Source organism: Eumetopias jubatus, unplaced genomic scaffold, assembly GCF_037043125.1.
Source record: "Eumetopias jubatus isolate StellerSeaLion01/CBP00866 unplaced genomic scaffold, mEumJub1_p1.0 scaffold_1, whole genome shotgun sequence".
Classification (NCBI taxonomy): domain Eukaryota; kingdom Metazoa; phylum Chordata; class Mammalia; order Carnivora; family Otariidae; genus Eumetopias; species Eumetopias jubatus.
The window spans coordinates 80,825,722-80,851,862 of NW_028274807.1; the positions used below are offsets into that span (position 1 = coordinate 80,825,722).

Genomic DNA, 26,141 nt, shown 5'->3' on the forward strand with positions numbered 1-26,141 from the left:
GACAGAGTAATGGAAAACAATCAAGCTGAATAGGACAGAGGGGGGAAAAAAGAAAACGGAAATAGGGAATTCAGCGATACCATCAAGTAGAAATTCACATTATGGGGATTCCAGAAGAAGAGAGAGAAAAGGGTGCAGATAATTTATCTGAAGAAATAATAGCCAAAAACTTCCCGATTCTGGGGATGGAAACAGAAATCCAGATCCAGGAGGCACAGAGAGCTCCCAACATAATCAACCAAAAGAGGTCCTCACCAAGACACACAGTATTTAAAAAGGCAAAAAGTACTGATAAAAAGAGAATTTTAAAAGCAGCAAGAGAAGACAGTTATTTATGAGGGAAACCACATAACACTATCACTGATTTTTCAGCTGTAACTTTGAAGGCCAAAAGACAGTGGTATGGTATATTCAAAGGCTAAAAGAAAAAAAATACCTGCAGCCAAGAATACTCTAACCTGCAAGGCTACCATTCAGAATAGAAGGACATTATACGCAAACAATGAATCATGGAACACTACATCAAAAACTAATGATGTAATGTATGGTGATTAACATAACATAATAATAATAATAATAAAAAAAAAAAGAATAGAAGGACAGATAAAAGTGTTTCTCAAACAAAAGTTAAAGGAATTCATCACCACTAAAACAGTCCCACAAGAAATGTTAAAGGGAACTATTTGAGTGAAAAGAAAGACAGTAAATAAAAGTAGGAAATACAAAGGCATTAAAAATAAGTATATCTATAAAAATCAGTCAAGGCATTCACAAAATAAATGGATATAAAGTATGCCACCATATACACCTAAAACCTGGAAGGGAAAGGAGTAAAAAATGGGTTCAAACTTAAGTGCCCATCAACTTACTATACCCATGTTATATATAAACCTAAGGTAACACAAATCAAATCCAGTAAAAGATATGCAAAAAAGAAAGAGTAAAGAATCCAAGTATACCACTAAACAAAGCCAGCAAACCATGAAAGAAGAGAACATGAGAGAAAGGAACAGAGAAAAACTACAAAAAGAACCACAAGATTAGTAACAAAACTGCAGTAAATACATACCTATCAATAATTACTTTGAATGCAAATGGACTAAATGCTTCAATCAAAGGACAAAGGGTGACAGAATGGATTAAAAAAACAAGACCCATCTATATGCTGCCTACAAGAGACTCATTCAGGACCTAAAGATGCATGCAGATCAAAAGTGAAGGGATTGGGGCGCCTGGGTGGCTCAGTCGTTAAGCGTCTGCCTTCGGCTCAGGTCATGATCCCAGGGTCCTGGGATCGAGTCCCACATCAGGCTCCCTGCTCAGCAGGAAGCCTGCTTCTCCCTCTCCCACTCCCCCTGCTTGTGTTCCTGCTCTCGCTGTCTCTCTCTGTCCAATAAATAAATAAAATCTTTAAAAAAAAAAAAAAAAAAAAAGTGAAGGGATTAAAAAAGCATTTACCATGCAAATGGAAGTAAAAAGAAAGCCAGTGTAGCAATACTTATATTGGACAACTATACTTTAAAACAAAGAGTATAACAAGAGGCAAATAACAGACGCTATATAATTATAAAGGGAACAATCCAACAAGAAGATATAACTGTAAATATTTATATGGGAGCACCCAAATACATAAAGCAGTTAATAACAAAAAGAAAGAAAGTCATTGATAACAGAGTAAAAGGGTACTTTAAAACCTCACTTATATCAATGTACAGGATCATCCAAACAGAAAGTCAACAAGGAAATAGTGGCTTTGAATGACACACTGCACCAGATGGAAATCCAGATATCCATCCAGATATATTCAAAACCTTCTATCCTAAAACAGCAGAAAACACAATTTTTTTTCCCCAAGTGCATATGGAACATTCTCCAGAAGAGATCACAAGTTAGGCCACAAGTCCAAACAAATTTAGGAAGACTGAAATCACACCATGCATCTTTTCCAACCACAATGCTATGAAACTAGAAGTCAACCAAAAGAAAGAGTCTGGAATGACCACAAATACATGGAGGTTAAATAACGTGCTACTAAACAATCAATGGATCAACCAAGAAATCAAAGAATAAATAAAAAAATAAATGGAAACAGGGGTGCCTGGGTGGCTCAGTCGGTTAAGTGTCTGCCTTCGGCTGGGGTCATGGTCTTGGGGTCCTGGGATTGAGCCCCATGTCAGGCTCCCCACTGCCTGCTTCTGCCTCTCTCTCTGCCCTTCCCCCAGCTCATACTCTCTCCCTTGTGCTCTCTCTCTCAAATAAACAAATAAAATCTTAAAAAAAGGAAACAAATGGAAAAGAAAATACAATGGCTCAAAATCTTTAGGATGCAGGAGAAGCTGTTGGAAGTTTATAGCAATACAGGCCTACCTCAAGAAGTGAGAAAAATCTCAAACAACCTAACCTTCTACGTAAGGAAGTTAGAAAAAGAACAAAAGTCAAAACAGTAGAAGGAAAGACATAAAGATTAGAGAAGAAATAAATGATATAGAAACTAAAAAAATAGGGGTGCCTGGGTGGCTCAGTCGTTAAGTGTCTGCCTTCGGCTCAGGTCATGATCCCAGCGTCCTGGGATCGAGCCCCGTATTGGGCTCCCTGCTCCGCGGGAAGCCTGCTTCTCCCTCTCCCACTCCCCCTGCTTGTGTTCCCTCTCTCACTGTGTCTCTCTCTGTCAAATAAATAAGTAAAATCTTTAAAAAAAAAAAAAAAAGAAACTAAAAAAATAGAACAGAGCAATGAAACCATGAGCTGGTTCTTTGAAACAAATCAACAAAATTGATAAACCTTAAGGCAAACTCATCGAAAAAAAAATGCAGCAGGTTCAAGTAAACAAAATCAAAAATGAAAGAGGAGAAATAACAACTGACACCACAGAAATATAATTATAAGAGATTATGAAAAATTATATGACAACAAATTGGACAACCTAGAAGAAATGGATAAATTCCTACAAACATATAACCTCCCAAAACTGAATCCAGAAGAAATAGAAAATTTGAACAAACATAACCAGCAAAGAAATTGATCAGTAATTAAAAAACTCCCAGCAAACAAAAGTCCAGGACCAGATGGCCTCACAGGTGATTACTACCAAACATTTATTATTTTTTTTAAACATTTTTTAATTAATTTATTTGACAGAGAGAGAGACGGCGAGAGTAGGAGTATGAGCAGGGGGAGTGGGAGAGGGAGAAGCAGGCTTCCCGCCGAGCAGGGAGCCCAATACGGGGCTCAATCCCAGGACGCTGGGATCATGACCTGAGCCGAAGGCAGACACTTAACGGCAGAGCCACCCAGGCGCCCCACTACCGAACATTTAAAGAAGAGATAATACCTATTCTTCTTAAACTACTTCAAAAAGTAGAAGAGGAAGGAAAGCTTCAAAATATATTCTATGAGGATATACCAGCATTTGCTGACACCAAAACCAGATAAAGACCCTATGAAAAAAAGAACCACAGGCTACTATCTCTGATAAATACAGATACGAAAGTTCTCAACAAAATACTAGCAAACTGAATCCACCAATACATTAAAAAAATCACTATGATCAAATGGGATTTATTTCTGGGGTGCAAGGGTGGTTCATTATTTGCAAATCAATCAACCTGATTCATCACATCAACAAGACAAAGGATAAAACCATATGACCATTTCAATAGATGTAGAAAAAGCATTTGATAAAGTAAAACATCTGTTCATGATAAAAACCCTCAACAAAGTAGGTGTAGAGGTAACATATTTGCAGATGACATGATACCACATATAGAAAACCCTAAAGACTCCACCAAAAGACTACTAGAATTGATAAATGAATTCAGTAAGGTCACAGGATATAAAATCAATACATAGAAGTCCACTGCATTTCTACACACTAATAATGAAGTGGCAGAAGGAGAAATTAAGAAAACAATCTCATTTACAACTGCACCCAAAATAATAAAATACCTAGGAATAAATTTGACCAAGTAGGTAAAAGGTCTGTACCCTGAAAACTTTAACACACTGATAAAAGAAACTGAAGATGACAAAAACAAATGGAAAGATATTACACATTCATGGACTGGGAGTACCAATATTGTTAAAATGTCCATACTACCCAAAGCAATCTACAGATTTAATGCACTCCGTATCAAAATACCAATAGCATTTTTCATAGAACTAGAACAAATAATCCTAAAATTTGTATGAAAGCACAAAAGACCTGAAGAAGAACAAAACTGGAGGCATCACAATCCTAGATTTCAAGATATACTACAAAGCTGTAGTCATCAAAACAGTACAGTACTGGCACAAAAACAGACACAGAACAGAGAGCCCAGAAATAAACCCATGATTACACGGTCAATTACTCTTAGACAAGGGAGGTAAGAATGTCCAATGGGAAAAAGCCTCTTCAACAAATGGTGCTGGGAAAACTGGACAGCAACATGCAAAAGAATAAAACTGGGCCACTTTCTTACATCATACACAAAAATAAACTCAAAATGGATTAAGGACCTAAACGTGAGACGTAAAACCATAGAAGTCCTAAAAGAGAGCCCAGGAGGTAATTTCTCTGACATCGGCTGTAAGTAACATTTTCCTAGATATGTCTCCTGAGGCAAGGGAAATAAAAGCAAAAATAAGCTATTGGGACTACATCAAAATAATAAGCTTCTGTACAGCAAAGGAAACAATCAACAACAAAACTAAAAGACATACTACGGAATGGGAAAGATATTTGCAAATGACCTATCCAATAAAGGATTAGTATCAAAAGTACATAAAGAATTATATAACTCAACACTAAAAAAACCAAATAATCCAATTAAAAATGGGCAGAAGACACGAACAGACATTTCTGCAAAGATGACATACAGATGGCACACAGATACATGAAAAGTTGCTCAACGTCACTTATCATCAGGAAAATGCAAATCAAAACTACAATGAGGTATCACCCCACACTTGTCAGAATGGCTGAAATCAAAAAGCACAAGAAACAAGTGTGGGTGAGGATGTGAAGAAAAAGGAACCCTCATGCACTGTGGTTGGGAATGCAAACTGATGTGGCAAACAGTGTGTAAGTTCCTCAAAAAATTAAAAATAGGGGCGCCTGGGTGGCTCAGGTCATGATCTCCAGGTCCTGGGACTGAGCCCTGCATCTGGCTCTCCGCTCACTGGTTGAGTGTGCTTCTCCCTCACCCTCTTCCTCTGTGATCCCTCTCGCTCTTGCTCTCTCTCAAATAAAATCTTTAAAAAAATTAAAAATAGAGCTACCATATGATCCAGTAATTCCACTACTGGGTATTTACCCAAAGAATATGAAAACACTAATTTGAAAAGATATATGCACTGCTGTGTTTACTGCAGCATTATTTACAACAGTCAAGTTATGTATATATACACAATGGAATATTACTCAGTCATAAAAAGAACAAAATCTTGCCATTTGCAACAACATGAATGGAGCTAGAGAGTATAATGCTAAGTGAAGTGAAATAAGTCAGTCAGAGAAGGACAAATACCATATGACTGATTTCACTCATATGTGGAATTTAAGAAACAAAACAAAGGAGAAAGGAGACAAACCAAAAACACAGACTCTTAACTATGGAGAACTGCTGGCTACCAGGGGGAATGAGGGTGGAAGGACGGGTAAAACAGGGGAAGAGAAGTAAGTGTACACTTACACGATGAGCACTGAGTAATGTGTAGAATTGTAGAATCACTGTACTGTACACGTGAAAGTAACATAACACGGTATGTTAACTATATTAAAATTAAAATTTAAAAATAAATAAAAGTATAAAAGGTCAAGAATAACCAATACTCTCTTCAAGATTATAAAACAACAGTATTTAGTAGTGTGGCATTGATGCAGAGAGAGACAAAACAGTAAAGCCGGACAGAGTGCTGAAAAACAGATCAAACGTATAGATCCTTGATATGCTTATGACAAAGTAGCACTGCCAAGCAATGGGGAAAGGCAACTTTTTAAAATAACTGTTGCTGGGAAAACTGGACATCCATACTTTGAAAATTAATTGGACACCACTCTTATACCATGTACAAAAACTGCTTTCAAGCGGACCTAAAATTCAAAGACAAAAACAAAATAAACAAGAAAGCTTTTAGATAATAATATAGGAGAATTTCTCCTTTAGTAGAGAAGGAAAAAATTGATGATTTGACTACTTAAAAAAAAAAAAGAACTTTTCTTAAAAAGAACCACTGAAAAAAGCCACAGAGTGGAAGACATCCACAACATATTATCACTGAAAAAAGACTAACATCCAGGATACATGATGAACTCCTATAAATCAGTAAGTACAAGAGACATTCTAATAGAAAAATAGGCAAAATACTTCAACAAGCACATCACAGAAAGGGAATTTAAATGGCCAATAAATAAGATTATCAATCTCATTAGTAATTAAGGGTATGTAAATTTCAAACATAATAAAATATCATACATGCACTAGATTGGCAAAATTTTGAAGTCTACCAAGGATACAGAGCTAATGGAAAATCTCATACAATGCAGGCATCTGGTGAAGTTTAATGTATTTATCTCAATTAACTGGCAATTATATGCCCCTAGAGAAGAGATTATCAAATGTTAGCATGCATCAAAATCACCTGGAGGGCCTACTTAACCATACCGCTGGGTCCACCTCCAGAGTTTCAGATTGACTAGGTCTGAAGCGAAGACTGAAACTGCCTTTTTTTTTTTTTTTTAAGATTTTATTTATTTATTTGACAGAGAGAGACACAGCGAGAGAGGGAACACAAGCAAGGGGTGTGGGAGAGGGAGAAGCAGGCTTCCCGCCAAGCAAGGAGCCCGATACGGGGGGCTCGATCCCAGCACCCTGAGATCATGACCTGAGCCGAAGGCAGACGCTTAACCACTGAGCCACCGAGGTGCCCCTGAAACTGCCTTTCTATCAAATTCTCAGCTGATGCTGTAATGCTAGACTGCCCTCAAGAAATGCTGTGCTTAAGATGCATGTGTAAGTATGATCATGGATGGGGATGCCTGGGTGGGTCAGTTGGTTCAGTGTCTGCCTTCAGCTCAGATCATGATCCCAGAGTCCTGAGATCAAGTTCTGCATCGGGCTCCTTGCTCAGCGGGGGGCCTGCCTCCCACTTCCCCTGCTTGCTCAGTCTCTCTCGGACAAATAAATAAAATCTTAAAAAAAAAAACAAAAAAAGAATGCTCATGGATTGATTTCTTTTAATAGCCAAAAATTAGAAATAATAGAAATGTTCACTAACAGTAAAAATGAATAAATTTTAATATAATTGTAAAATGGAATACTACACAAGAATTAAAATGAACCACAGCTACCTGCAACAAAATATACAAACTTCAAAGAGTAGAACTTCATTTATGTAAAGTTCAGAAAAAGGCAAAACAAACGTCGTTTTAGAGATGTAGGCATATGAAGTAGCAGTATATATATAGAAAGGCAGGAAAGTAACAGAAAAACGAGGATCCTGGGCATATTAGGGAAGGCAAGAGAATGTGATCAGGAAAGGATACACAAAAAGAGTCTGGGGTATTGGAAATAACTCGATTTCTTGATCTGGGCCTAGGATGTTTGCTTTTTTAAATGTGTTATTAAACGGCACATTTGTTTTATGCACTTTTGGGGATGTTTTCTATATTTCAAAATATATATATATATATTTTTAAAGATTTTATTTATTCATTTGAGACAGAGAGATACAAAGAGAGAGCGAGAGCATGCGCAGGGGACAGGCAGAGGGCGAGGGAGAAGCAGGCTCCCCGCCAAGCCAGGAGCCAGAAGACATGGGGCTCGATCCCAGGACCCTGGGATCATGACCTGAGCCGAAGGCAGACGCCCAACCATCTGAGCCACCCAGGCGCCCCTCAAAATGAAAAATATTTTAAAGATTTATTTATTTATTAGGGAGAGAGTGTGTGCACATGTGTATGAGCGGTGTTGGGGGGAGGAGGGAGGGAGAGAATCTCAAGCAGATTCCCTGCTGAGCACAGAGCCCAGCACAGGGCTCCATCTCTGAACCTGAGACCACGGTTTGAGCCAGAAACAAGAGTCGTATGCTCCATTGACTAAGCCTCCCAGGCGCCCCAAAATAAAAAATATTTTTAAAAATTTAATGAAACATGTTTTGTCCATATTGGAAAAACCATTGAAACTAGAGATTCTTTACCTGGAATCCACAGACCCAAACTAAGAATAGCTTTTAGGCGGTCTGTGGATCCCTGAAATTATAAACAAAATTAGGTAGCTGTGTACATGCACAATATTATGCACCATGGGCCCAAATCTTTCATTAGATTCTCATAAGAGGTCTATAACCCCCAAAGTGTTAAGAACCACTAATCTACACACTGTGTCTGTCAGAAGATTCTGAGTACTTTTGCCCCTCTACACACTGAACGTTGATTTTATTCACATTACTGAAGCCACAGAAGTTCTTCAACAAAAAGTCTATATATTTGTAATTGTGGCCTTAAGAGATACTAAAAAGTTCAAGGTGAAAAAATGTGCAGATGTGGGGAAAACAATCAGCAGAAATAATTGTTGTGCAGCAAAAACACTTCTTGTTTCTCCAGTAGGGGTTTTCTGCTGAGTCATTTGTTTACTCATTGATTAATTCATCATGTTTCACATTATGCAGAGACATAGCTTCATTTTCGGATGTCTGGAGTCCATGTGCTCAAACCACTGCATAATGCAGATGAAGTGAAATGAATACGAAGCCATAATGCGACTATGGAGACAAAGGGACTGATGAAAGGAAAAAGAATACAAAATGATTAAAGGAAAAAAGATACAAATGAAAATCGAGAAAGGTTTTCTTGGGTTCTTTCCACCAAGATATATTCATCTTGTTAGCAGGAACAGGGTAACGTTAAATAACATGTATGTTCTCAATCCTACAGACGAAAAAGCGTAGCAATTACTTCAGACCACCTATCTGGTGACAGACTGCCCTACCCTTCACAGCGCATGTTTCACACAAGATGCTGTGCACATTTCTCATCTCTCTAAACTTTAAAACCGTCAGGAACTAGAACAAAGAATTCACGTAACAAGCAATGTTTCCTCAAAGTTTCAGAACTCATCCTTTTTTATCATTTTCCATATGTATAACATTTTTTTAAAGATACTGAATAATCACTTATCTTTCACCACATCTCTAAACCCATCACCAGAAGTTCCCCCATCAGCTGATCCTTGCTACAAGGAGAAAAACTTTGTAGATCTGTTATCTCCAAAACTAGTATTACCTCAGCATCTTTCCTTACACTTTTTTTTTTCAATTATTAGTGATCCATAAAACAGAATAGATTCAAAAAACTGCTAACTCTGTTGCAATGTACATGATGAATCTAAGGAAACTAATGTGAGGACTGATTTTGGGGCCCCTCTTTAGAATGCGCTGTGATCACATGTTCATCACACATGTATTAGTCTCTCCATTTAGGCATCTATAAGCTTGTTTTTTAAAAAAAGTTCTTGCTCCAAAGTCAACTCCTGTATTCTTGTAACACAGCATGCATAAACAAAATCAGAATCATCGCTCTGTTACACAGGAGAGAGAACAATGCATTAGAGTACTGTTTGTAAAATTCCATTGGGTGATTGGGGTGAATGGCTCCCTATCACATTTTAGGGGGGAAGACCAATACTACTCTCAGAGTCATTCTAAGGTTCTAAACACCCACTAATAACCCAGTTTGTCATCCGGCTGACTGAACTTGGGTTCTTTTCAGAAGTCACGATATAATAAATTGTATAGGACATGGACTTTATGAATACATATATAAGGTGAAATAATCTGAAAAAGATGTTAATCCTCAAGTAGATCAACTTAATATGACACCTGCCATTACTTAGTTAGCATACACTTAATTTGGGAGCTATCCATACAAATGGGGAAATTTAACAAGTTTTATTGAATCAGCACCTCTATATGATCCATTGCTTTCTGCCATACAGACTGCTTCTCCTCTGCACTGTGTCCAGGAATGGATAAGATATTGTGAATGTAGTTAAAGACTTCTTCCTGAAGAACACGAGACAATACAACTTATTCATTCATTCACTCAAGCAATAGTCACTATCCACTATCTGTACCAGTCTTGGTAATTATCTATTATTTGGAGATGGTAAACCATTTGTAGATAGTTAAACTGCTAGAAAACTAACACTAAAGAGAATGAGTTTAATGTTTAGGGTACACTCTTGGAAGTTCCAAATCCATTCCAATTAATTTTGGTCTCAATTTCACTAACCAAATGAGGGAATATCATACACTTTTATCTTTGGTGGACCCTATCCCCATTCCTAACTTCATCTCACATCACTCTGCCCTTCTCTACCATCCTTGTCCCTATCCTGGAAAACTTTTTTGCTGGCTCTTTGCTTGACTGGCTTCACCTCAAATTCCAAAACTCAGTCTCTATGTCACCTTCCCTGGCTGCTCTGCAGAAGTCAGTTTCCCCAATATCTCCTCAAGTTGCATCCATTTTCTCTTCACTCATCACACCTGTAATTAAGTATTTGGTTTCCTTACTGTCAGTCTCCATCACTAAACTAGAAGTTCTAAAGTTGTAGCAAATATATCTGTTTTAATGATCAGTATGCACTTGGCTAATAGGAGGCACTTGATAAAAACCTGGTGTATAAATGAAGAAAACCTTGAATCAGCAAACACATGTCCCAACATTTCTACTGAATAGTTATACCTACTTAATAGTTATTTCTACTCAATAAGGGGAAGGGAGGACTGAGTAAGAAAAAAGGGTAAAGCACCTCACAGCTCACCTCCCTTAGTGGGTCACGTAAGTAGCAATCAATTATTTTGTCATATTGGTGTTCTCGTTCATACATAAACTCGCAAATTTGATAGCTAGAACATAAAAGGAAAAACTTAAGAGTACTGACAGGCAGGCAGTTATTAGCTTATTGTTTCAAGAAGTTTGCTTACAGAGGTTAGTATTAGGAAAAATGAATATAGTAGGTGTGATTTCTACTGTGAAATGAAGTTATAGTATCTAAGGGAGAGGAGTATCTGCAATTCCTCTAAATACAGGTTTAAAATGCTGAACATGAGTATTATGTTTATAAGAAATTTAAAAGCTGGGTACAAAATAAATGTTAAAGCAACAATGTGTTACATAGAAACAGTTAATATATGAGTTATCAATTAACTATGTGATGTTTCTCTGTTCAGAATTAAATATGTCAAATGAAATATTCAACAAATGAGAAAAGTAATAGTGTTAACATATTGTTATCTTATTTGGTATGTTAAATTCTGCACTGTTTAGAATATGTATGAATAAGTGACTCAAAAATCTATAAAATAGTGGAACTTTTAAGTAAATAAAACTAAATTATAAATCATAAGACTGTTATTTCATTTTCATACTAAAACAAATGTACAAGCACTTCAAATTTACTCAGTGTTAATTTCTGCAAATGTTACTTAATTTCTAGACTTGAAAGACAAAAACTTTTGCATTTAGGTTTTTTGTTGTAATTTGCATATAGCTTTCTTAATTAAAAATTGGCAATGCATCAACTGGCTTCCAGTTAGAGAAGTGTAACTTAGTATATGGGAACTAATGCATAACTTAAAAACCACTTACAATTCTGCTTTTTCTGCCATTCGGATGAGCCGACTCTCTTCAAACTGAACTATGCCTCCAGCCTGAAGCAATTCTAAAAGGACCTGAATATTTAAAACAAACAAGTAAAAACACTCTGGAATCCACTTTTATTTACTAGCTCTGTTAAGAGTCCATTCAGCCACACAAACCGTAACTTTTTTTTTTTTTTTGGTCTTATTAGTTGATGTTTTGGCTTGGCTTTCCCCTGTATGAGGTACCAGAAGACTACTATTATAATGAGGATGATACTGTAATTAAGTCTTATAAAAAGATAAATGGCTCTATTTTTCAAACATGGAAGGAATGCCACAGTGTTTGTAAATAAAGCCTTATTAGAATATCTAATTAACCCTCCACTAAGCCAAAAATGTCCACATATTTATCTGGTGCCTTTTATGTCTCACGGTTCTTTAAAATCTATTGTCCACAGGTAGTATCCATGTTTACACGTTAATTTCTCTACTTAAACATTGGGGTTTCTTACAGCAGCATTATCCACAAGAGCCAAAAGGTGGAAACAACCCAAATGTCCACCAATGGAGGAATGGATATACAAAATATAGTATATGCATATAATGGAATATTATTCAGCCTTAGAAGGGAATGAAACTGACACATGCTATAACATGGATGAACCTTAAAAACATGCTAAGTAAAATAAGCCAGTCACAAAAGGACAAATACCATTTGATTCCATTTATATGAAGAACCCAAAGTAGTCAAATTCACAGAGACAGAAAGTAGAATGGTAGCTGTCAGGGGCTGAGGAAGGTGGCAATGGGTACAGAGTTTCAATTCAGGAAGATAAAGGTCTGAAGATGGACGGTGATGATGGTTGCCCAACAATGAGATACACTTAAAGCCACTGAAATAGACACTTAAAATGGTTAAAATAAATTTTATGGTATATATATTTTACCATAAAAACAAACAAAAACACTGGGGTTCATATAATTAATTTTTACCACACCAAGCAGAAGACTACAAAAGTGATTAGGATGTTGAGACTGAATCATCAATATTTTTAAATAAACCTCAAAAGATAACAGAATCATTGCATAGTCACTAGAACAATATGAGGAAGCTTTCTCTTATATTTAAGTTCAAGATCCAAAGTAACATGTCCCTTCCAGAACTTCAGGAAACCATTTAACACAGTATTTTTCTAACACAGGAAACTGATTACTTTCAAGTTAAAGAAAGACAAAAAGGGGGAGAAGAAATGAAACCTATCCATACTTTACTTTTCAGAACCCTAATTCAGTCCATTTTGAGCACTATAATGTACTGTTATATAGAACTATGGAGTGAACCCATCTCTTGGGAGCCTCAGTTTGGAATAACATAATAGAAATGTCATTGCTGAAGTCAGTCTTACCAACTGAACAGAGCTGTTATATTTTCAGGAATTGTGTAAGCCAGATGTTGAGCACAGCAATTGTTAAATAATAACTAAAATTTTAAAAAGTAATTAATATGCAAAACTCACCACTTCCTAATTATTTTACTACATTTTACTATGTATGCTCTTGAGGTTAGTTACTGCATCTTTGGGTGGAAATATTATATAAGGGTGTGGCATCTCTTCCCAGTTCTATGTTTAGTAACATCATGTTGGTAGGCTGAAATCAGCCATGAGGGGAGTACTTACACTATGGAAATTAGCAAATGCTGTAAAAATCAAGTGTTGCTGTATTTTTAAAGGGGTGTAAAACAAACAAAAAGAAGAGTTATGTGACACAGAGCCCATGTGCCCCACAAAGCCTACAATGTTTTTACTCTTTGGCCCTTTACAAAAAAAAAAAAAATTACAATCCCTGGGTAAGAGAGTGATGGAAATAGGCAATCAAATTTAAAAGCGTGCATGTCGTAGTCATTATACTGTGAATAGCACAAAAAACTAAGGAATTATTTTTCTAGTATTCAAGAACTGATTGAGCACAGAAGTCACTGATGAATGTGTGAAGTTCTGTCATGCTTTCACTGTTGTGCCTTCATCTTATTCATTTAAATACTGAAAATATCAACCAACATTCATATCAGAACTACACCGGGGGGACCAGCTGTAAAATTTTAGCAGCATACCACCAGAAAACACTCAAAAATAGTGCAGACACAAATTTTTATATATAATACACGATACATAAGTGCTGGATTAGAAGGGATGGAAGTGGGTTCTAATTTTAGTTATGCACTTGAGCAATTTACTGTATCAGTTTTCTGTATTTCTCAAACGAGTTGAGGAAAAAAACCTAGTCTCAAAGGGGACTTCCAAAAACAGAGCATTACTATACGAGGATTACTTTTCAAAGTTTGACTTTTATGTTTAGATTTGATTTTTATTTCTGTTTAATTTAGTTATTTATATTAAAAGTGTTTATCATTTTATATAAACACCATGCATACCATGATTCACTTTTCCTGCCACGAGAGAAATAGGGGCAAAGTGAGGGGTCCACATTATCTGTATTCAATATAATTTGAGATAACCAAAATTTAACAGCTGTTCTCGCCCCTAAGCAGGTCTGCAGCAGTCACTGGGCCACAGCTGTGCAGAGAAAAGGGTCACTGTTGCTATCCTACGTTCTTTATCTGAGTCTCAACCTTCCAGCTGTTGAGCGCTATTACCATAAAAAAACACCAGTGTAGCTCTCCAAGTACTTATATTTTGTAGCTTGCTTATCTGACAAACTCTGGCCATCAGTGTTAAACAGGCTCTCTTAGTGCTCACAGTTATAGTGGGTAAGCTTTGAAAGAATCCTACTCCTGGAAGAGATGCTCAAGAAAGTGGCCTAAGTAGAAAGAAGTGGTAATCAAACAGTTACAGTCTCATAGCAATTAGCGGGACAGATGGATTCTAGTCCCCAGCAATGTTTACCCTAATGCAGGGGGGCTACAGAACACTCCTTAAAGTTGAAGGGGATCCTGCAGGCTTTCTGGTTCAGAGCCATAGCAGCTAGGAGTGGGTATCAGATAAATGGCCTGGGGAGAAAGCAGGACACAACAGCGGTCAACTGCTGCTACTTCATGGAGAAGGATGAGTAACTCTCTTTGGTGTCATGCTGGATGCAAGACAGGTCCAGTCTGCCTAGGAATTTAGTCTGATATAAATTCTTTACAAATGTACCTCTAACAACCATCCACACTATTGCCTGGTTGCCACTATCTTAGTATTAGAGTTTACTGCAAGTACCTTTCCCCTTACGTTTCATGAGGTCTAGCACAGAAGGGTTCTTTCTAGCTTACTCTGTCCTCTTTCCCATCCTTTAGCAAGCAGAGTTCCAGTAGTTCATACCTGCTGTCTTTCAGAGTGTCGGGAGTCATCATCAGGACTACAGAGGAATTCAAGGACCTGGTCAAAGAAAAGATATTTTCTTTATTGGATATTAACATGGATGCCGTAACACTGTAGTCATGAAAACAACAATACCTACCCTTTCAATTATCAATTCATTCACACTTGGCCATAACAGACACCACAGATATATGGTATCTTCCTCACTGACTGGCCTATTACATGGCACAGCTAGCTCAAGTATGTTAACAACTTAATATGTATCTGTCTTATCGTTACTGTTCCGAAACATGGCAGGAAGACAGCGCCGTCCACACACCTTAACCTTAAGATCCCTCATACCAAGGACCGAGCAAAGCATGGACTTTATAGGGTCAGGCCACTTGAATTTGAGTCTTAACCTCAATTAACACTTAATAACAACACTTACCGCTAATAATAACATTTATTAGGTATGGACTTGGATGAGTGACATAACCTCTCCAGGCTTTAGTTTCCTCATCTGCATAATCGAGCGTAACAACTATACCAATCTCAGGACTACCATTACAATGGCGATGAGTTAACACATACATGTAAAACCCTGGAACAGGGGTGCTTGGGTGGCTCAGTCGGTTAGGCATCTGCTTTTGGCTCAGGTCATGATCCCGGGATCAAGCCCCGTGTCAGGCACCCTGCTCAGCCAGGAGCCTGCCTCTACCTCTACCTCTGCCACTTCCTCTGCTTGTGCTCTCTCTCTCTCAAATGAATAAATAAAATCTTTAGGACAAACAAAAAAACCCTGGAACAGAACCTGGTATTATGAAGTGCTCAATAAATGCTAGTCATTATTGGTAACTTTCTCCAGATAAAAAGGGTTTTCTTTGCCACCTGTGGATAGATAGAAGATATTTAACTGGGATTAGGAGATACCTTCAGAGTCAAAGTCATTTATAAGGAAATTCAGTCTTTCTAATAGTGATCTCTATTCCAGATGATCAACATCATAGACATGCTACCAATGAGATCCGTGAACTCTTAAATTCAAAAATTCTTGAGCAAAGAATTCTAGGCAATTTAGAGCAACAGAATAACAGAGAACAAAATTTCTATAAGCCAATCTCTACAAGCCATACTCCCAAGAGAGCAAGTTACTAGGCAAAATCATACTATCCAGACACAAAGTTAAAAAAAAAAAAAAATCAACTAATTTAATCCAAATTAAAACCAGAAGAGGCTCCTACCTGATAAGATATTTACCCACCAGGCTATTATATTAAAAAATGTATAGTCCAGTCAATTTTTCTATGAACAGTAAACATAATAAAAACAATTCTCATCATTAAAGACACTCACCTGATCAAAAAGGGTTCTGTTTACAAACAAGGTATTGTCTGGCTTTGCAAGCTGCCGGGCAAGGAATGTAAAGAGACACCCTACTTGTGAGGGAGTAAAATCGGAATTCTCCACCATAACCTGGTGAGCAGAAGAGACCATTTATTCAATATACCATCTGGTTTGACACAAAATTATATCATTAGAAAGGTGGTGGGAAGCCTCATTATTGAAGACTCATGAGAAGATTCTTTTATAGGCTGTGCAACAATTGAGTTCAATGCCATTTTAGAGAAGGAGCACAAACTACTTTCATATTCTGAAAGGAAAACATTTTAGTGATTTTTGGCATATTTCTAGGCACAATTTGTATGAGAACTGAATTGCCAGAGGTGGCTTTCAAAGAAATATTAAACATGTTTCCCTCTGGAATTCTTAAAAGAGAATCCTTCTAAAGTTAAATTTAAATTAAATTTAAGTAACCCTACCAAAAAGCTGCCTACCGACACAGGAAGAAGGGAGTCATTCTGGGGTTTAAAAGTAAGGTAACCTGAAGGCACAGGAAAAGATGTTCAACATCACTAATCATTGGGGAAATGCAAGTCAAGACCACAATGAGGTACCCCACCTCCCACCCGTCAGAATGGCTAGTATCAGAAAGACAAGAAATAGCAAGTGTTAAGCAAGGATGTGAATAAAAGGAAAGACTCATGCACTATGGGTGGGAATGTAATCGGTGCAGCCACTGTGGAAAACTGTACGGTGGTTCCTCAAAAAATTAAAAATAGAGATGGAATTCCTGGATCACACTAAGAATTTATCTGAAGAAAACAAAAACCCTAATTCAAAAAGATATAGCACCCCTATGTTTACTGCAGCATTACTTACAATGGCCAAGATATGGAAGCAGCTTAAATTCCATCAACAGATGAACGGATAAAGAAGAGAAATAGGAAATACCAGCATGCAGGCATTGTGCTGGACATATTCTGGTCATGTTAAAACTACGACACACACACAAAAATCCTCACAGTCTCTGCTTACAGGAAACTGCAGGCAGGAAAAGAAACATGTAAACAATTACCATACAGTGTGCCATGTGTAGCATAAAGTGTTGTATGAACATGGAGAAGGGGCAACTAATCAAACTGAAAGTGTGGAAAGGATTCTAAAAGAGTTTCTCGTGGATGATATTTGAGTTATGTCTTGGAAAATGGTTAGGAATTTGCCAGGCAGAGAAAGGGAAAGAAAGGCATGACAGGATGAAAGAAAACACACACAAAGAACATAAGACATAAAGATGACACAATTTGGTGAATTGCAATAATTTAATATGGTTGAGAAGTTCATAATACAGAGTGTGTGTGTGCCACGGGGGGTGTGTTAGGGGGAGGAGAGGAGAGCAGTTATAGAGAAGTAATCAGGGACCAGAAAATACAGAAGGATCTTGGATGTCATGTTCAACAACTTTACATGAGTATGGCAGAAACTAGTACTTGTGCTCCAACATCTGCTCTTCCCTCCTAAGTTAGAAACAGAACTCCTCATTTTAGGCTAAACACATGGTCACCCATAATAAAGAGTACATTTCTCAGTCTCTCTTAGCAGCTGAGAAGCAATATATCTAAGTTCTCATCAACATGTTATAAGCTGAATTGTAGTACACAACTTCTAAAAAGTCTTCTTAAAGAGAGGGAACTCTCTTCTTCATCTCTTTCTGCATTCAGACTGGCTAAGAGGGTCGAGGCGATGGCTGGAGCCCAAGAAGGTATTTTGGACCAAAAGACAGGAACCACAGACTAAGAATAACAACAGTTAAAGCAGAAGGCATCTGCATCCCTGATAAGTTTGTGAAGCCACTCTACTAGAACAGGTTGCTGACCTCCAGACTTTTATGAGAAAAATAAATTCCCTTCACAATTAGACTATTGTTGTTTTGAATATCTCTCACAGCAGAACTTAATTCCAACTGATCCAATAACAGGGAGCCACAGAAGAATAAAAGAAAGATCACAAATTAGAGGAGGACAAGATTAGGTATAGAGAGACCATTTAGGAAATCCAAGTAAAACTTCTCCACACCACCTACCTGGATCAAACTGGCATTATTTGGGGGCTTAGCGATCCTATTCTCATACTCATCACTGCCTATCTTACGTCAATAAACAGCTCAAATAAGATAAGGTATATAAATGTGCTTTAAAAATTATAGAGAACTATTACAAATGTAATGCCTTAATGTCATACATAATTAGAGAACATTTTAATTTTGGTCTCTTGTCCAAAATAATCTAAAACTCGCTGAGAGGAAGAAATCTCCATTTTACAGCCAAATGGACAAGATTCTAAGGTTTCAACTACAGGAAGAAACTGGCCTGATCCAAGCTGTGCAGATGGAAAGGAAAAGAATCTGTCTCTGCATTCATTCATTAGCAGCAGAGTGGATCTCAAAATAGCTTTGGACTGAATCTAGTTGGATTTAAACTGAGATGATCCTCTCTGCGTGCCTCTGATCATTCTGAAGTTGCTCCTGTCATCTCATGACAGCACCACCTTAACAACACAGCAATGCTGGTATGAGACAGAAGATTCTTCACGTTAATTATCTTCTCAAAGCATTCTGAAGGTAGTCACCATTATTTCACATAATCATACCAATACAGCAACTACCACAATATGCATTTCACAGCAGTACCCTGTATCCTATATCTATCTAGTCTATAGCGGAGATAAATTAAATTTTTTTTTTAAAGAATGACTAGTATTTCGTTCAGGTTTGGAAGACAAAGATATCACAATAAAATTTTTTAAATGATTTCAACACACTGCTTCATTAAATAAGATCATTTTAGAACTTGCTATAAAACAATTCAACTTCTTTAAAATAAACATCAATACAGGGGCAGCTGGGTGGCTCAGTTGGTTAAGCATATGATCCTGGCTCAGGTCATGAGCCCGAGCCCCGCGTCAGGCTCCACACTGGGCATGGAGCCTGCTTAAGATTCCCTCTAACCCTCTCCCTGTGTCCCCTGCCCCCTAAAAACAAAACAAACAAACATCAATACAAAGACATCTATCCTCTGAATACTTACTTTCAACAAAATATCCACAATTCGTTGTTGATATTCTACGGCTTGCTTGTCATTTTTAAAATCTTCAAAAGTCTAACAGGAAGAAATTTTATACAAATAATTATTATTTGCACATTTTAGAAGGAAACAAGATATTAAATTCTTATTAACAGTCAGGTAAAATCCCAAATAAGGTAAACATTCCTCATCAGGTTTTTCCTTATATTCCTTTAAATAATAAGTTGCTTTTAGCAAGTTAGGTAGAAAGCTATAGCATTTACTATTGCTGGTATCCTGGGACTTTAAAAATGATTAACAAGTATAAAAATATAGCAACTACCATACAACCAAAAGTGATTTGAGAAAGTTCATAGGCAATGATAAAGAAAAAACATGCCATGACAAAAGGCAATTTGTGAATAAGGGTTTGAGAAGATGAACTACATGTTAGATGCTCTGCCACCATTCCAACCATGCTATTTGGAAATAATAACTGAAGTACAGTTTATTAACTTTCCTGAAAAATAACTTTCATCATTTCCATGACAACTAAAAAAAATGATGTTCAATGATAGACATTTTCTAAAAATTATGGTAAAACTGTCACAATGTTAAAATCCTCAAGCCTACACACATACAAGGACTAGGTATCTTATTTTCAAAATACTGCCAAGTATAGCACTTTTATGTCCTGGGCAAGTAGAGTCAAATATATTTTGAACAAAACATGCACCAAAGTAAATGACAGCATCAGATTCTGAAAATACCTAATACCTATAAAATGCACATATGAGAATAAGAATTGTGTTCACTACCAAAAAATTGAAATGAAATTAAATAATAAAAATGATGAAAGACTTGAAGATCTTTCCCATGGTTTTCACTTAGCACATGTGGGTCTTAGAAATGTTTGAATCCATACAGCAATAATTTACTGCTTATTTTCCTAAAAAAATAAACTATATATTGTCCCATTAAAAATTAAATTAGTAGATTTAAAAAAAAGGAATTTCACAGCCATGAACTTTCAAAACTACATCACAGTTACATTCAACCAAACTACTGCTATTCTTTAAATGGGCCCTGAACTTCCCTAACTTCTCCCAAGTACCTCTGCTCATGATGTTCTCCAGTTAGCATGCCCTTCCTTCTACTTTCCTGACACACACTAAGTGCTTTAAACAAATGGATGCTCGATTGTCTACGTAATGACAGAGAAAAACAAAATCTTTTTTTTTTTAAACTCTTTCTTCAACTAGACTACTTTGCTGCCAGTTAGTTGAAAAATGCTGAGATGAATTACCAAGGAGACTGTAAGAACTCTCAATCTGGAAACTCAAATAGAAGATATTTTAATGTTTAAGTGGGTGAAATATTACCCTGCCTAGTTCTAAGATGAACTAGAAAGTCTCTCAGTTCTCTCTGCAGGTTTACAAAAACAACAAACATGAACACACTAACACAAACACATACTTTTATCCCACCTCATCTTGCCAAAGTAAGATGTCACAGTGCAGATACAAATAGAAGGTATTATCTGCTAATACAAGTGCTATTCAACTAAAACACAAATCATGGAGAATTAACATATGTATAAAAAGGAACAGCAGTGACAGCTAGTAAAAAAATTTCTTATCCATTCTTTTTGGCAGCATGTATTCACTGCCTTGAAACAGATATTGAAAGTTTACTTCTATAAACATAATTAAGTGGTGATATACCACAGTATGAATATTATGATATAAATAATGACATATTTTGGTTGAAGTTAACAGCTGCCACTAACATGGCACATCACTGTTAAAACATCATTCCACAAAGAGGCTTCTACTTACGCAATGCTTGGTAACAGGAATAACACAAAGAGGTCCTAATGGAGAACGACAGTTTGTGAAGCACAAAGGCATACAAGCCACCCATGGAAGAAAAGACATGAACAAAAGTAAAGTAAGAAGAAATAGAAAAGAAGAGAGTAGCACGAGACATTCAAAATGCTGAATAGGAAAAATCTGCAGCCAAGAACGCTCTATCCAGTAAGGCTACCATTTGGAATAGAAGGGGAGATAAAGAGTTTCCCAGACAAAAACGAAAAGAGTCTGTGATGACTAAACCAGCCCTGCAAGAAATATTAAAGGGGACTCTTTGAGGGGAAAGGAGAAAATAAAAGTGACCGTATAAATGCAGAAAACACAAAGCAGTAAAAATGAATATTTCTGTAAAACTCGGTCAAGGAACTCACACACACAAAAGGATATAAAATATAATAACATATACGCAAAATGTGCAGAGAGGAGAAACGAATGGGTGCAAATTTGAACAACCATCAACTTAATATAGACTTCTATTTGCAGAAGAGGTTATATACAAACCTAATGGTAACCAATATCAAAACCCACTAATAAACATCAAAGAATAAAGAGAAAGAAATCCAAATATACGGTAAAGAAAACCAGCAAAACATGAAAGAGAGAAAGACAAGAAAGGATCGGGGCGCCTGGGTGGCTCAGTTGGTTAAGTGACTGCCTTCGGCTCAGGTCATGATTTCAGGGTCCTGGGATCGAGCCCCGTATTGGGCTCCCTGCTCAGCCGGAAGCCTGATTCTCCCTTTCCCACTCCCCCTGCTTGTGTTCCCTCTTTTGCTGTCTCTCTCTCTCTGTCAAATAAATAAATAAAACCTTAAAAAAAAAAAAAAGACAAGAAAGGATCACAGAAAATCTTCCAAAACAACAAGTAATAAAATGGCAATAAATACATATCTATCAATAATAACTCTGAATGTTAAATGGACTAAACATTCCAATAAAAAGACACAGGGTGTCAGAATGGATAAGAAAACAAGACCCATCTACGTGGGACTAATTTTAGACCTAAAGACACTTTTAGATTGAAAATGAGGAGATGGAGAAATATTTATCATGCAAATGGCTGTCAAAAGAAAGCTGGAATAGCAATACTTATATTGGACAAACTAGGCTTTAAAACAGACTGTAATGAGAGACAAAGAAGGGCATTATATAATAATAAAGGGAACAATCCAACAAGATATACCAATCATAAATGTTTATGCACTGAAAATGGTAGCACCCAAATATATAAAACAATTAGCAACAAACATAAAGGAACTAATTGATAATAATACAATAATAGTAGGGGACTTTACCACCCCACTTACATCAATGGACGGATCATCTAAACGGAAAATCAACAAGGAAACAGTGGTTTTGAATGACACATTGGACCAGATGGACTAAAACAGCAGAATACACACTCTTTTCAAGTGCACACGGAACATTCTCTAGAATGAATCACATATTAGGTAACAAAACAGGCCTCAACAAATACAAAGACTGAAATCATACCATGCCCCCTTTCTGACCCCAACATTATGAAACTAGAAGTCAACCATAAGAAAAAAATCTCAAAAGACCACGTTAAACAACATGCTACTCAACAATGAATGGGTGAACCAGGAAATCAAAGAAGAAATTTAAAAAACACATGGACACAGGGGCGCCGGGGTGGCTCAGTTGTTAAGCGTCTGCCTTCGGCTCAGGTCATGATCCCAGGGTTCTTGGATCAAGTCCCACATCGGGCTCCCTGCTCCGTGGGAAGCCTGCTTCTCCCTCTCCCACTCCCCCTGCTTGTGTTCCCTCTCTCGCTGTGTCTCTCTCTGTCAAATAAATAAATAAAAAATCTTTAAAAAAAAAAACACCTGGACACAAATGAAAATGAAAACACAACAGTATAACCTTTGGGATGCAGCAAAAGTGGTCCTAAGAGGGAAGTACATGGTAGTACATAGTAGGCCCACCTCAAAAAGCAAGAAGAATCTCAAACAATGGAACCTTACACCTAAAGGAGCTAGGAAAAGGACAACAAACAAATCCCAGAACAGTAAAAGGAAGGAAATAATAAAGACTGGGGCAGAAATAAATGATATAGAAACTAAAAAAAAAACCAATAGAACAGATCAATGAAACCAGGAGTGTTTCTTTGAAAAAATTAATAAAATTGATAAACCCCTAGCCAGACTTATCAAAAAGAGAAAGGACCCAAATAAGTAAAATCACAAATGAGAGCAGAGAAATAACAACCAACACCACAGAAATACAAACAATTATAAGAGAATGTTACGAAAACTATATGCCAACAAACGGACAACCTAGAAGAAATGGATAAATTCCTAGAAACTTATAAACTACCAAAACTGAAATAGGAAGAAAGAGAAAACTTGAATAGACCAATAACGAGCAAAGAAACTTAATCAATAATAAAAAAAACTCCCAACCAACAAAAATTCAGGACCAGATGGCTTCATAGGTGAATTCTAAAGAAGAGTTAATATCTATTTAAACATTTAAAGGAGAGTTAATACCTAGTCTTCTCAAACTATTCCAAAAAATAGAAAAGGAAGAAAAACTTCCAAATTCATTCTATGAGGCCAGCATTACCCTGATACCAAAACCAGATAAAGACATCACAAAAAAAAGAGAACTACAGGCCAATATTCCTGAGGAATACAGATGCAAAATTTCTCAGTGAAATACTAGCAAACCAAATCCAACAATGCATTAAAAAAAATTATTCACTGTGATCAAATGGATTTACTCCTGGGTTGCTGGTTCAAAATTCCCAAATCAATCAATGTGATACATCACATTAACAAAACAAAGGATAAGGACCATACGATCCTTTTAATAGATGCAGAAAAAGCGTTTGACAAAGTACAACATCCATTCATGATAAAAACCCCCAACAAAGTAGGTTTAGAGGAAACATACCTCAACATAAAAAAGGCCATATATGAAAAACCCAGAGTTAACAGCATCCTAAATGGGAGAAAACTGGCAGCTTTTCCTCTAGGTCAGGAATGAGGATGTCCACTCTCACCTCTTTCACTCAGCATAGTACTGGAAGTCCTGGCTACAGCAATCAGATAACAAAAAGGAATAAAAGGCATCCAAATTGGTAAGGAAGAAGTAAAACTGTCACTATTTGCAGATGACATGATACTACATATAGAAAACCTTAAAGACTCAACCAAAAAACTGCTAGAACTGATAAACGAATTCAATAAAGTTGCAGGACAAAAATCAACATACAGAAATCTGCTGCATTTCTGTATACACCAATAATGAAGCAGCAGAAAGAAAAATTAAGGAATCAACCCCACCAAAAACAGTAAGATACCTAGGAATAAACCTAATGAAAGAGGTGAAAGACCTGTACTCTGAAAACTATAAAATACTGATGAAAGAAACTGAAGATGACACAAAGAAATGGAAAGTTATTCCATGCTCATGGACTAGAAAAACAAATACTGTTTAAAATGTCTACTACCCAAATCAATTGACAGATTTAATGCAATCCCTATCAAAATACCAACAGCATTTTTCACAGAGCTAGAGCAAACAATCCTAAAATTTGTATGGAACCACAAAAGATCCCAAATAGCCAATGCAATCTTGAAAAAGAAAAGCAAAGCTGGAGGCATCACAATTCCAGACTGCAAGTTATATTACAAAGCTGTAATCAAAACAGTATGGTACTGGCACAAAAACAGACATGTAGATCAATGCAACAGAATAGAAAACCCACAAATGAACCCACAATCTTCAACAAAGCAGGCAAGAATATCCAATGGGAACAAGACAGTGTCTTCAACAAATGGTGTTGGGAAAACTGAACTGCCACCTGCAAAAGAATGAAACTGGACCACTTTCTTACACCATACACAAAAATAAATTTAAAATGGATTAAGGACCTAAAGGTGAGACCTGAAACCGTAAAAATCCTAGAGAAAAGTGAAGGTAGTAACTTCTTTGACATCAGCCATAGCAACTTCTTTCTAGATATGTGTCCTGAGGTATGGGAAACAAAAGCAAAAATTAACTATTGGGACTACATTAAAACAAAAAGCTTCTGCACAGCAAAGGAAACAATCAAAACTAAAAGGCAACCTACGGAATGGGAGAAGATACTTGCAAATGATATATATGATAAAGGGTTAGTATCCAAAATACATAAAGAACTTTTAAAACTCAACACCCAAAAAACAAATAATCCAATTAAAAAATGGGAGTATGAATAGACATTTTTCCAAAGAAGATATACAGATGGCCAACAGACACATGAAAAGATGCTCAACCTCACTTTTTATCAGGGAAATGCAAATCAAAAACTACAATGAGATATCACCTCATACCTGTCAGAATGGCTACAATCAACAACACAGAAACAACAGGTGTTGGCAAGGATGTGGAGAAAGGGGAACCCTTTTGCACTGTTGGTGGGAACGCAAGTTGCTACAGCCACTTTGGAAAACAGTGTGGAGGTTCCTCAAAAAGTTAAAATTAGAACTATCCCACCACCCAGCAATTGCACTACTGAGTATTTATTTACCCAAAGAATACAAAAACACTAAATCAAAGGGATACATGCATTCCGATGTTTATAGCAGCGTTATCTACAACAGCCAAATTATGGATACAGCTCAAGTGTCCATCGACTGATGAATGGAGAAAGAAGATATGGTATATATACACAATGGGATATTATTCAGCCATAAAAAAGAATGAAGTCTTGCCATTTGCAATGGCATAGATGGAGCTAGAGAGTATAATGTTAAGTGAACTAAGTCAGAGAAGACAAATACCATATGATTTCACTCATATGTGGAATTTAAGAAACAAAACAAACAAGCAAAGGGAATAAAAGAGAGAGAGGCAAACCAAGAAGCCATCTCTTAACTCTACAGAACTGATGGTTACCAGAGGGGAGGTGGGCAGGGGATGGGTGAAATAGGCGGTGG

General features: G+C 36.8%; 1 protein-coding gene across 9 annotated transcripts in view; it reads right to left on the bottom strand.

Moving 5' to 3' along the window:
* VPS8 (VPS8 subunit of CORVET complex) overlaps window positions 1-26,141 on the bottom strand; it is a 267,080-nt gene that overhangs the window by 124,411 nt on the left and 116,528 nt on the right. For 7 of the 9 annotated variants that reach the window (XR_003608764.2, XR_003608763.2, XM_028100883.1 and 4 more), the window contains exons 28-33: window positions 19,352-19,423; window positions 16,281-16,400; window positions 14,946-15,002; window positions 11,630-11,712; window positions 10,791-10,887; window positions 9,943-10,041 (exon numbers count right to left, since the gene is read on the bottom strand). Coding sequence is in view for 7 of the 9 variants with exons in the window: in XM_028100883.1 (XP_027956684.1) it covers window positions 9,943-10,041; window positions 10,791-10,887; window positions 11,630-11,712; window positions 14,946-15,002; window positions 16,281-16,400; window positions 19,352-19,423 (528 nt within the window). In the remaining 2 variants the exon portion in view is untranslated. The remainder of the gene's footprint in view (window positions 1-9,942; window positions 10,042-10,790; window positions 10,888-11,629; window positions 11,713-14,945; window positions 15,003-16,280; window positions 16,401-19,351; window positions 19,424-26,141) is intronic. The other 2 variants (XM_028100885.1, XM_028100887.1) reach the window with 2 other exon arrangements.